Source organism: Panulirus ornatus, chromosome 20 (genome assembly GCF_036320965.1).
Source record: "Panulirus ornatus isolate Po-2019 chromosome 20, ASM3632096v1, whole genome shotgun sequence".
Lineage (NCBI taxonomy): Eukaryota > Metazoa > Arthropoda > Malacostraca > Decapoda > Palinuridae > Panulirus > Panulirus ornatus.
The window spans coordinates 46,895,879-46,907,987 of record NC_092243.1 but is presented as its reverse complement, the minus strand read 5'-3'; the positions used below and the strand labels follow the sequence as shown (position 1 = coordinate 46,907,987).

General features: G+C 41.3%; 1 protein-coding gene across 1 annotated transcript in view; it reads left to right on the top strand.

The window, feature by feature from the left end:
- Window positions 1-2,343: 2,343 nt before the first annotated feature.
- LOC139755746 (exonuclease 1-like) overlaps window positions 2,344-12,109 on the top strand; it is a 41,373-nt gene continuing 31,607 nt past the window's right edge. Inside the window, exons 1-2 of the mRNA XM_071674376.1 lie at window positions 2,344-3,541; window positions 4,411-4,530. Of these exons, the coding sequence (XP_071530477.1) occupies window positions 3,381-3,541; window positions 4,411-4,530 (281 nt within the window). The 5' untranslated portion in view covers window positions 2,344-3,380. The remainder of the gene's footprint in view (window positions 3,542-4,410; window positions 4,531-12,109) is intronic.

The window sequence follows — 12,109 nt, the reverse complement described above, 5'->3', positions numbered from 1 at the left end:
CACTCTATTTCTTGCACACCTCTCACCCTTATGTATGTTCAGGCCCTAATCTTTCAAAATCTTTTCACTCCCTCCTTCCACCTCCAATTTGGTCTCCCGCTTCTCTTTGTTCCTTCATCTCTGACATATATATCCACTTTGTCAATCTTTCCTCACTCATTCTCTTCATATCTCCAAACCATTTCAACACCCTCTTCTGCACTCTCAACCAAACTCTTTTTATTTCCACAAATCTCTCTTACCCTTTCATTACTTACTTGATCAAACCACCTCACACCACATATTGTCCTTTAACAATTCATTTCCAACACATCCACCCTCCTCCATCCAACCCTATATATAGCCCATGCCTCGCAACCATATAACATTGTTAGAACTACTATTCCATCAAACATACCCATTTATGCTCTCTGAGATAATGTTTTCTCCTTCTACAATTTCTTCATCGCTCCAAGAACCTTTGCCACCTCCCCCACCCTGTGACTCACTTCCAAGGTTCCATCCGCTGCCAGATCCACTCCCAGACATCTAAAACACTTCACTTCCTCCAGTTTTTCTCCATTCAAACTTAACTACCAATTAACTTGTCCCCCAACCCTACTGAACCTAATAACCTTGCTCTTATTCACATTTATTCTCAACTTTCACACACTTTTCCAAACTCAGTCAACAACTTCTGCAATTTCTTGCATCAGCGAGGTAGTGCCAGGAAACAGATGAAGAAATGGCCCATCCACTCATATACACATATATGTACATAAACGCCCATACACGCACATTTACATACATGTACATATATACACATGTACATGCTCATACTTGCTTGCCTTCATCCATTCCTGGCATCACCCTGTCCCTCGGAGTGCATGCACAATGCCATTGTACAAAGGCAAAGGGGAAAAAGGTGTGTTTAAACTACAGAGGTATACATTTGTTGAGTATTCATGGAAAATTGCATGGGAGGGTATTGATTGAGAGGGTGAAGGCATGTACAGAGCATCAGATTGGGGAGGAGCAGTGTGGTTTTAGAAGTGGTAGAGGATGTGTGGATCAGGTGTTTACTTTGAAGAATGTATATGAGAAATACTCAAAAAAACAGATATATTTGCATGCAGCATTTATGAATCTGGGGAAGGTATGTGATAGGGTTGGTAGAGATGCTTTGTGGAAGGTCTTAAGAGTATATGATGTGAGAGGTAAGCTACTAAAAGCAAAGAAGTTTTTTTCAAATGTGTAAGGCATGTGTCTGAGTAGGAAGGGAGGAGAGGGGTTCCCAGTGAAGGTCAGTCTATAGCAGGGGTGTGTGATGTCCTCATGATTTGTAAATTTGTTTATGGATGGGGTGGTTAGAGGTAAATGCAAGAGTTTTGGAGAGAGGGCAAGTATGCAGTGTTGTGGATGTGAGGGCCTGATTTTAGAAAAGTGTGCGAAAGGAGAAAGTTGAACGTATATGTGAATAAGAGCAATGTTATTAGGTTCAGCACTATCGAGGGAGAAGTTAGTTAGGATGTGAAATGAAAAGAAGAAAAATTAGAGGAAGTGAAGTGTTTTAGATAACTGAGAGCAGACATGGTAGTGAATGGAACCACAGAAGCGGAAGCGTCATTTGTTGGGGGTGAGGGCAAAGGATTTGAGAGTGATGAAGAATGTGTGGAAGGAAAGAACATTATCTCAGAAAGCAAAAATGAGTGTTTGAAGGATTCGTATTTCCAACAATATTATATGGTTGCAAGGCATGGGCTATGGATAGTGTTGTATGGAGGAGGGTGGATGTGTTGGAAATGAAATGTTTGAGAATAATATGTGGTGTGAGGTGGTTTGATTAAGTAATGGAAGGGTAAGAAAGATGTGTGGTAATGAAAAGAGTGTGATTGAGAGAGAAGAAGAGGGTTTATTGAAATGGTTTGGCCATAAGAAGAGTAAGTGAGGAAAGGTTGACAAAGAGGATACATGTCAGAGGTTCTACTTCCATGCTCTTTTGTTGAAAATTACAAGGTCAATCAGTGATGGTGTGTCATCCGCCATACATCTCATTATGTTGATCTGGGAAGCTCTGTTGTACACTTTGGGAACTTGTATGTCTACCCAGGAGGACAAGGTCTTCCCTTCTATTTTTCCGTGGCTGAAGTCTTGCATTATCAATTACTGACAATATACAGGACCTGACAGAGAGTGTCTGACTGCCTCCATCACCGATATAATTGTTCCTCCATGATCATTAGTTCTTTGGCTGGTATTAGCCTACCAGCAGCGACGGACACTTTCTACCCACCGTAACTCCACTCATAATGTCCTGTCTGACTGTCTGGCAGGACTTTCCTCACACTGGTCACTTCTCTCCCCTCACCTCATGGGAAAGATGAAGCTGATGCTCAAAGTAGTTATCCTCTTAACACTAATGATGTTGGGAGTGAAAAAAAAAAAAGACAGAATTTCCGTGTCTCACGAAATATGAAGTTCTCACACCAGCTCATGGCCAAACATGCTACATTCACAGAAATTTCCTATCACCGTCGTTGTCATGGCGAACATACTTCTCCAGTCTTATCCAACCGCTGGGGTAGTTAAGTTTCATTTATGTGGTTTCAATAATTAGCAGGCTTCTGATCCGATTTCAACGGAAGTTATAACATTTCATGATGTTTCAAGATCATTCAAAGCATGTATTTCTACACGTGCTAGAATCTGAAATATCACAAAATAGATTATTTCACAATTAGGAATAGATTTTTTTGTGAGAGCGTCAGAGCGGAGGAGCATGTCATGAGCATCCACGGGTCGGAATATGATCGCGCTGAACAGAAACCCAGCTCTTTATTCAGAAATTTCACTATTTTTCATATTCAAAGGCTGGTATCTGAGTGAAGAGGATTACTGGAATTCGTTGTATAAGTAGCGTGTAATACCATGATGACTCCAGTACAAAATAACTGCATGATTCTTGTTATGCTTTTTTAACCTAGTTATGTCTGAAATATACAAGAGAAATGGATAAGTAATGCCCCAAAATGTGTGGCATTCGAACATTTGTATTCACCTTTGCAAAATGCTTTCCAGGCCGGTTATAGTTACCTACCCCTCCAGCTGAGGTCTAGGAACAGTAAGTGAAATTGCCTGTCCCTCCACCTGAGACCCGGGAACAAGTGGCCAATACGTCACTCCGCGATGATGTAAACAAAGTGGCGCCAAGATGGAATTACTGAGGTGTTGGTTGTGGTCGGCCTCTACCTCAAGAACTGAAAAGAGAGAAGAAAAAATGCGTCATTTCGTGTGAAGTTTTGTGCAGACCCGAGAAAAAGAAATCTGTAGGAAGTGGTTGGTCGGGGTTGATGTCCGTGAGGTGTTAGGTTTATTGATATTTAAAAGTTAAAGGGACAACCATGGGTATTCAGGGACTGCTGCCCTTCCTCAAGAAAGCCTCAAGAGAAGCCAATCTGAGGGAGTTTAGACACTACACGGCCGCCGTGGACGCCTACTGCTGGCTGCACAAGGGCGCCTTCTCCTGTGCCGACAAGCTCGTGCGTGGCGAGCCCACTAATGGGTATGTTCACCACTGACGTTTACCTCCTAGGATCTTAGGGCCTTTAGTTGCTATAATGATGATAATGATATATGGCATTGGACTGGACCAGGGCTTGTGAAACGTCGGGGGTAAACCATGGAAAAGTGTGTGGGGCCTGGATGTGGAAAGGGAGCTGTGTTTTCCAATTACACATGACAGCTAGAGACTGAGAGTGTGGGAATGAGGCCCATGGCCTGCTCTGTGTCAAATCATTTCACTCTCTCCCTATTGAAATGGAATTACAAAAATACTGTACCTTGAAACATTAATATGGTTTCAACAATTTGTCAGTCACAGGTACTATAGATTGTCTGTGGGAACAATCTCATAACTGGCGTATTTTCATATCAGGCATGTGTTAGACTTGGGTCCACTGTATCATCTCCCAGTTTGACCTGTTTTGTATTGTAACTTTTATATACTCTTGGAAATGTATTTTGAGTGAACAGTGGTGCATAATTATTCTGATGTACTTTCTTAAGGAAATTTTGAAAAAGACAGACTTTGGGTTTTACTTTATAAATAAAATTTGTATCTCTACTGTGGAAGCTAACATGTTGTGCAGATGCTATAACGCATAAGTGTGTGGTTTTGTGAGGCTCCTCTGTAACTCCTTCCTGGTCGTTAAGATTAGGTTGCATGATTTTGATAAAACATCACTTTGTCATTTCATGCACCTGATTTCCATGCCAATACTGTCATTTTTGAGACTGGTGTCTATCCCAAAAATCATGTAGATATCCCTTGTGTTTCACTTTCCTGATTTATTCAATGCCAGTTGAGCTCAGTCCTAAAGAGTTATTGCTGTAATAGCTTTATGCCTCATTTTTCTCTTTCCCTTGATACAGGTACGTGATGTATGTGATGAAGCAGGTCAACCTGTTGTTGAATAATGATATTAAGCCAATCCTGGTTTTTGATGGCTGCAATCTTCCCTCCAAAGCCCTGACAGAGACCAAACGAAGGGAGTAAGTTGTCACTATTTTTTGCTAGCATTTTAGAGTATTTTTTATGGAACTGACTAGTGAAATTTGGAAATTTTGTGATCTTTATCTCACTGAAGACAAGTAAAGGCCACAAACTGGTACGGTTGTTTCTTGATCATTGTATTGACTAGGCTCTAGGGTATTATTGCATACCATTTGCGCAATGGGTACTGGTCCAGATGTAATGTTTTTATCTCTAGCAAAGATACCTAATAGCTTCTGTTCACATGTGGTTATCCCAAAGAAAGATTAATGCTGGGAAGAAGTTGCTGTAAGTGGTACAGTTGATTTGAACATATAGAAAGCAAGACTTTGAGAAACTGGATGTTTCACTTTGTACAACTAAAACCATTAGCAGTTTGTAGCATTATTTATTCTCTAATGATTATGATGTAGATATATTTTGACATATAATTATAGAGTTCGTTTAAGAAACAGCTGTAATGTGTGTCAGTCTAGCATAATGAGGGAATATAATGTAAAACCTAGCTTAGCAATCTCAAGGATTCATAGTGTGCTGCAGTAAATGTGGACCTTGTTTAGTCATTTAAATAATGAATGAAATGAGTTAGATATATTGTATGCTAAGTTAGAGATGCTTGTTTCATCCCTGAAAAGTAGATTCTGCTGTATACTCATATATAGCATAATTTTGTGCATAAATCGACCCCCTCCTTCCCAGCTTTCACAGAAAAGTCCTGATGTTTTCAAAAATCTCACATGGAAGTCAACCTAAGTTTTTAAAGGAATACGTTAAGCATACTGGTACTTACAGTATACTCCTTACTCCACTCCAAGACTCACCATAACTTGATATCATTGTGGATATGATGTTTATTTTAACCCTGATCTATTATTTTTACATTCCAGTTGTATGATAGGTAGGTATTTATTCAATTGTAGGAATGGAATCAGAGATTTTAGCATGAATATTAATGCATTATGTATTTTATAACAGCAGAGTGATATATTTTGGAGATGAAATATTTGAAGACGTGGTGTGAGGTGGTTTGATCAAATAAGTAATGAAAGGGTAAGAGAGACATGTAATAAAAAGGTTTTGGTTGAGAGAGCTGAAAAACGTTTGCTGAAATGGTTTGGACATTTGTAGAGAATGAGTGAGAAAAGTTAACAAAGTGGATATATGTGTCAGAAGTGGAAGGAACAGAGAGAACAGGGAAACCAAGTTGGAGATGGAAGGATGGAGTGAGAAAGATTTTTAAATGATTGGGGCCTGAACATACAAGAAGGTGAAAGGCATGCATGGGATGGAGTGAATTGGAATGATGTGGTATACTGGAGTTGATGTGCTGTCATTTGACTAAAACAGGGTATGTGAAGTGTACAGGGTAGACCATGGAAAGGTCTGTTGGGCCTGGTTGTGGGTAAGTGGCTGTGGTTTCAGTGCATTACACATGACAGCCTTTTGCTGCTCACAGATGCATTGTTTCTCCTCTTTCCCCAAGGATACAGAAGTGGGAGACCAAATTGGAGGTGGAAAGATGGAGTGAAAAAGATTTTGAGCTATCGGGGCCTGAACATGCAGGAGGGTGAAAGGTGTGCAAGGAATAGAGTGAATTGGAATGATGTCGTTGTACCGGGGTTGACGTGCTGTCAATGGATTGAACTAGGGCATGTGAAGTGTCTGGGGTAAACCATAGAAAGTTTTGTGGGGCCTGGATGTGGAAAGGGAGCTGTGGTTTCTGTTCATTATGCATGACAGTTAGAGACTGAGTGTTAACGAATGTGGCCTTTGTTGTCTTTTTCTAGTGCTACCTCACACGCATATCATATATAATGCACTGAAACCACAGCTCCCTTTCCACATCCAGGCCCCACAAAACTTTCCATAGTTTCCCCAGACGCTTCACATGCCATGGTTCAATCCATTGACAGCATGTCGAACACGGTATACCACATCATTCCAATTCACTCTATTCCTTGCACGACTTTCACCCTCCTGCATGTTCAGGTCCTGATCACTCAAAATCTTTTTCACTCAATCTTTCCACCTCCAATTTGGTCTCCCACTTCTCCTCGTTCCCTCCGCTTCTGACACATATATCGTCTTTGACAATCTTTCCTCACTCATTCTCTCCATGTGCCCAAACCATTTCAAAACACCTTCTGCTCTCTCAACCACACTCCTTTTATTACCACACACCTCTCTTACCCTTTCATTACTTACTCAGTCAAACCACCTCACACCACATATTGTCCTCAAACATCTCATTTCCAGCCCATCCACCCTCCTCCGCACAACTCTATCTATAGCCCACGCCTTGCAACCATATAACATTTTTAGAACCACTGTTCCTTCAAACATAACAATTTTTGCTTTCCAAGGTAATGTTCTCGACTTCCACACATTTTTCAACACTCCCAGAAACTTTCATCCCCTCCCCCACCTTATGATTCACTTCCACTTCCATGGTTCCATCCGCTGCCAGATCCACTTCCAGATATCTAAAACACTTCACTTCCTCCAGTTTTTCTCCATTCAAACTTACCTCCCAATTGACTTGTCCCTCAACCCTACTGTACCTAAATAACCTTGCTCTTATTCACATTTACTCTCAGCTTTCTTCTTTCACACACTTTACCAAACTCAGTCACCAGCTTCTGCAGTTTCTCACATGAATCGTACACCAGCGCTGTATCATCAGTGAACAACAACTGACTCACTTCCCAAGCTCTCTCATCCACAGCAGACTGCATACTTGCCCCTCTTTCCAAAACTTGTATTCATCTCCCTAACAATCCCATCCATAAACAAATTAAACAACCATGGAGGCATCACACACCCCTGCTGCAAACCAACATTCATTGAGAACCAATCACTTTCCTCTCTTCCTACACGTACACATGCCTTACATCCTCAGTAAAAACTTTTCACTGCTTCTAACAACTTGCCTCCCACACCATATATTCTTAATACCTTCCACAGAGCATCTCTATCAACTCTATCATATACCTTCTCCAGATCCATAAATGCTACATATAAATCCATTTGCTTTTCTAAGTATTTTCCACATATATTTTTCAAAGCAAACACCTAATCCACACATAATCTACCACTTTTGAAACCACAGTGCAGTGCTCTTCTCCAATCTGATGCTCTGTACATGCCTTCACCCTCTCAGTCAATACCCTCCCATATAATTTACCAGGAATACTCAACAAACTTATACTTCTGTAATTTGAGCACTCACTCTTATCCCCTATGCCTTTGTACAATGGCACTATGCAAGCATTCCGCCAATCCTCAGGCACCTAACCATGAGTCATACATACATTGAATAACCTTACCAACCAGTCAACAATACAGTCACCCCCTTTTTTGATAAATTTCATTGCAATACCATCCAAACCCTCTGCCTTGCCGGCTTTCATCTTCTGCAAAGCTTTTGCTACCTCTTCTTTGTTTACGAAATCATACTCCCTATCCCTCTCACTTTGCACACCAAGCACCCTATATCTGCCACTCCATCATCAAACACATTCAACAAACCTTCAAAATGCTCACTCCATCTCCTTCTCACATCACCACTACTTGTTATCACCTCCCCATTACCCCCCTTCACCTATATTCCATTTGTCCCCTTGTTTTACGCACCTTATTTACCTCCCCCAAAAACATCTTTTTATTCTCCCTAAAATTTAATGATACACTCTCACCCTAACCCTCATTTACCCTCTTTTTTTGCCTCTTGCACCTTTCTCTTGACCTCCTGCCTCTTTCTTTTATACATCTCCCAGTAATTTGCATTATTTCCCTGCAAAAATCATCCAAATGCCTCTCTCTTCTCTTTCACTAATAATCTTACTTCTTCATCCCACCACTCACTACCCTTTCTAATCTGCCCACCTCCCATGCTTCTCATGCCACAAGCATCTTTTGCACAAGCTATCACTGCTTCTGTAAATACATCCCATTCCTCCCTCACTCCCCTTACATCCTTTGTTCTCACCTTTTTCCATTCTGTACTCAGTCTCTCCTGGTACTTCCTCAGACACGTCTCCTTCCCAAGCTCACTTACTCTCACCACTCTCATCACCCCAACATTCTGTTCTTTTCTGAAAACCTCTACAAATCTTCACCTTCGCCTCCACAAGATAATGATCAGACATCCCTCCAGTTGCACCTCTCAGCACATTAACATCCAAAAGTCTCTCTTTCACTCGCCTATCAATTAACACTTAATCCAGTATTGCTCTGTGGCCATCTCTCCTACTTACATATGTATACTTATGTATACATGTTGTTTGATTTGTTTATAGATGGGGTAGTTAGGGAGATGAATGCAAGAGTTTTGATGAGAGGGGCAAGTATGCTGTCTGTTGTGGATGACAGTGCTTGGGAAGTGAGTCAGTTGTTGTTCATTGATGGTACAGCGCTGGTGGCTGATTCGGGTGAGAAACTGCAGAAGCCGGTGACTGAGTTTGGTATAATGTGTGAAAGAAGAAAGCTGAGAGTAAATTTGAATAAGAGCAAAGTTGTTGGGTACAGTAGGGTTGAGGGACAAGTCAATTGGAGGTAAGTTTGAATGGAGAAAAACTGGAGTAAGTGAAGTGTTTTAGATATCTGGGAGTGGATTTGGCAGTGGATGGAACCAAGGAAGTGGAAGTGAGTCACAGGGTGGGGGATTGGGCAAAGGTTCTGGGAACATTGAAGAATGTGTGGAAGGCGAGAACATTGTCTCGGATAGCAAAAATGGGTATGTTTGAAGGAATAGTGGTTCCAACAATGTTACATGTTTGTGAGGCCTGGGGAGATGTCATTTCATGTGTGGTCGGGTGGCGACGGGAATGAATAAAGGCAGCAAGTATGAATTATGTACATGTGTATATATGTATATGTCTGTGTATGTATATACATGTATATGTTGAAATGTATAGGTATGTATATGTGCGTGTGTGGATATGTGTGTATATGCATGTGTATGTGGGTGGGTTGGGCCATTCTCTTGTCTGTTTCCTTTCGCTACCTTGCTAACACGGGAGACAGCGACAAAATATAATATGTGAATTATGATATGTTTATGTATGCAGGTATGCGATCTGTTGTGAGTGAGAGCTTGGAAAGTAAGTCAGTTGTTGTTTGCTGATGATACAGCGCTGGTGGCTGATTTGGGTGAGAAACCGCAGAAGCTGGTGACTGAGTTTGGTAAAGTGTGTGAAAGAAGAAAGCTAAGAGTAAATGTGAATAAGAGCAAGGTTATTAGGTACAGTAGGGTTAAGGGACAAGTCTGTTGGGAGGTAAGTTGTGCAGAGGAGGGTGGATGTGCTGGAAATGAGATGTTTGAGGACAGTATGTGGTGTGAGGTGGTTTGATCGAGTAAGTAATGAAAGGGTAAGAGAGATGTGTGGTAATAAGAAGAGTGTGGTTGAGAGAGCAGAAGAGGGTGTTTTGAAATGGTTTGGTCACATGGAGAGAATGAGTGAGGAAGGATTGACAAAGAGGATATATGTGTCAGAGGTGGAGGGAATGAGGAGAAGTGGGAGACCAAATTGGAGGTGGAAAGATTGAGTGAAAAAGATTTTGAGTGATCGGGGCCTGAACTTGCAGGAGGGTGAAATGCGTGCAAGGAATAGAGTAAATTGGAACAATGTGGTATACCGTGTTCAACGTGCTGTCAATGGATTGAACCAGGGCATGTGAAGTGTCTGGAGTAAACCATGGAAAGTTGTGTGGGGCCTGGATATGGAATGGGAGCTGTGGTTTCGGTGCATTATACATGACGGCTAGAGACTGAGTGTGAACAAATGTGGCCTTCGTTGTCTTTTCCTAGTGCTACCTCGCACACATGCGGGGGAGGGGGCTGTCATTTCATGTGTGGCGGGGTGGCGATGGGAATGAATAAGGGCAGACAGTGTGTATTATGTACAGGTGTATATATGTATATGTTTGTCTGTGTATATATATATGTATACGTTGAGATGTATAGGTATGTATATGTGCGTGTGTGGATGGGTATGTATGTACATGTGTATATGGGTGGGTTGGGCCATTCTTTTGTCTGTTTCCTTGCTCTACCACGCTAACATGGGAGACAGTGACAACATATGATAGAATATAAATGAATATAGATGGAGTGATAAGAGAGATGAAAGCAAGACTAGGGAAAGGGGGTGCAGAGAGGGAGTGCTGCGATGAGATATGTTTGCTAGTGGCAAGCCATTTTGCAGATGAGACTGTTGTTTGTGGAGAGTAAAGAGGACTTGTAGAAGCTTGCGTGTTTTATGATATGTGTTAGCGGAAGATATTTAAGGTAAATGCAAGTAAAAGTAAAGTAATGATGTTTGAAAGGAAACAATGAAAGTATAGATTTTATAAAACCATATAGAGTGAAAGAAGAAAGTGTACTAAATTGTGCTGTGAATATGAGGGGAAAAAGACTTGAAGAAGTAAAGGAATTTAAGTATCTGGAAAATTGTCTTGGGTAAGTGTGGTGATATGGAAGGAAGATATGGGGGAGAGAAGTACGGGGTAGGAAAGTCATTGGGTCCCCTAATAGAATAATGAAGTTTTGAGGTGAGTATGGAAGTGAAGAGAGGGTTAAGGAACATCATAGTCCTCCCAACCCTGACCTATGCAGCTGAAACAGGGATGTGGAATGAGGTACAAAGGTCAAGAATCCAGGCTGTGGAAATGAGCTATTTGAGAAGAGCATGTGGTGACTAGATGGAATGAAGAAATAAATGAAAGAAGTGGTATGGCAAGGAATGCAAAGGAAATGAATTTTGGAGTGGTAGAATTTTGAAACATAATACTTTGAGGTGGCTTGGGCATGTATAAAGAATGCAAGACTGGGAGTTTGCAGGGAGAGTGTATGATGATACAATTAAAGGAGTTGTTAGTGGAAGATCGCCTGTGACATGGGTAAATAGGGTGGAGGGAGAGAAACAGGAAGAATGTGTGGAATGGTGTATGCAAGGGAAGCATGTAGGGACAGGGAGAAGTGGAGACTCTTTTGCTGTAGCCATCCCTTGATTGTTCCCGGAGGGAACGGGCATCAGAGATATAGATAAATAGATAGATAGGAAGAGAGGAGAGTGAGTGGTTCCAGGTTATTTTGGGTCTGTGGCAAGGGTGTGTGATGTCACCACAGCTATTTGATTTGTTTATGGTTGGGATGGTGAGGGAGGTGAATGCAAGGGTGTTTGAGAAAGGGGCAAGTATGCAGTCTTTAGGGATTGAAGGGACCTGGTAAGTGAGTTATTTGTTGTTTGCTGATGGCATAATCAAATGAGAAACTGCAGAAGTTGATAATTGAGTTTGGGAGAGTGTGTGAAAGGGGGAGGTAGAAAGCAGATGTGAATAAAAGCAAGATTAATAGTTTTAGCAGCATAGAAGGACAGATTAATTGAGGTATGAGTTTAAATGAAGAAAATTTGGAGGATGTGCAGTGTGTTAGATACCTGAGAGTGGACATGGCAGCAAATGAAATCATTGAAGTATAAGTGAGTGAGGGTGGGTAAAAGGTTCTAGGAGCTTTGTGAAATGTGTGGAAAGAGATTTTTATCTGGAAGGGTGAAAATGGGTATGTGTTATGTTACA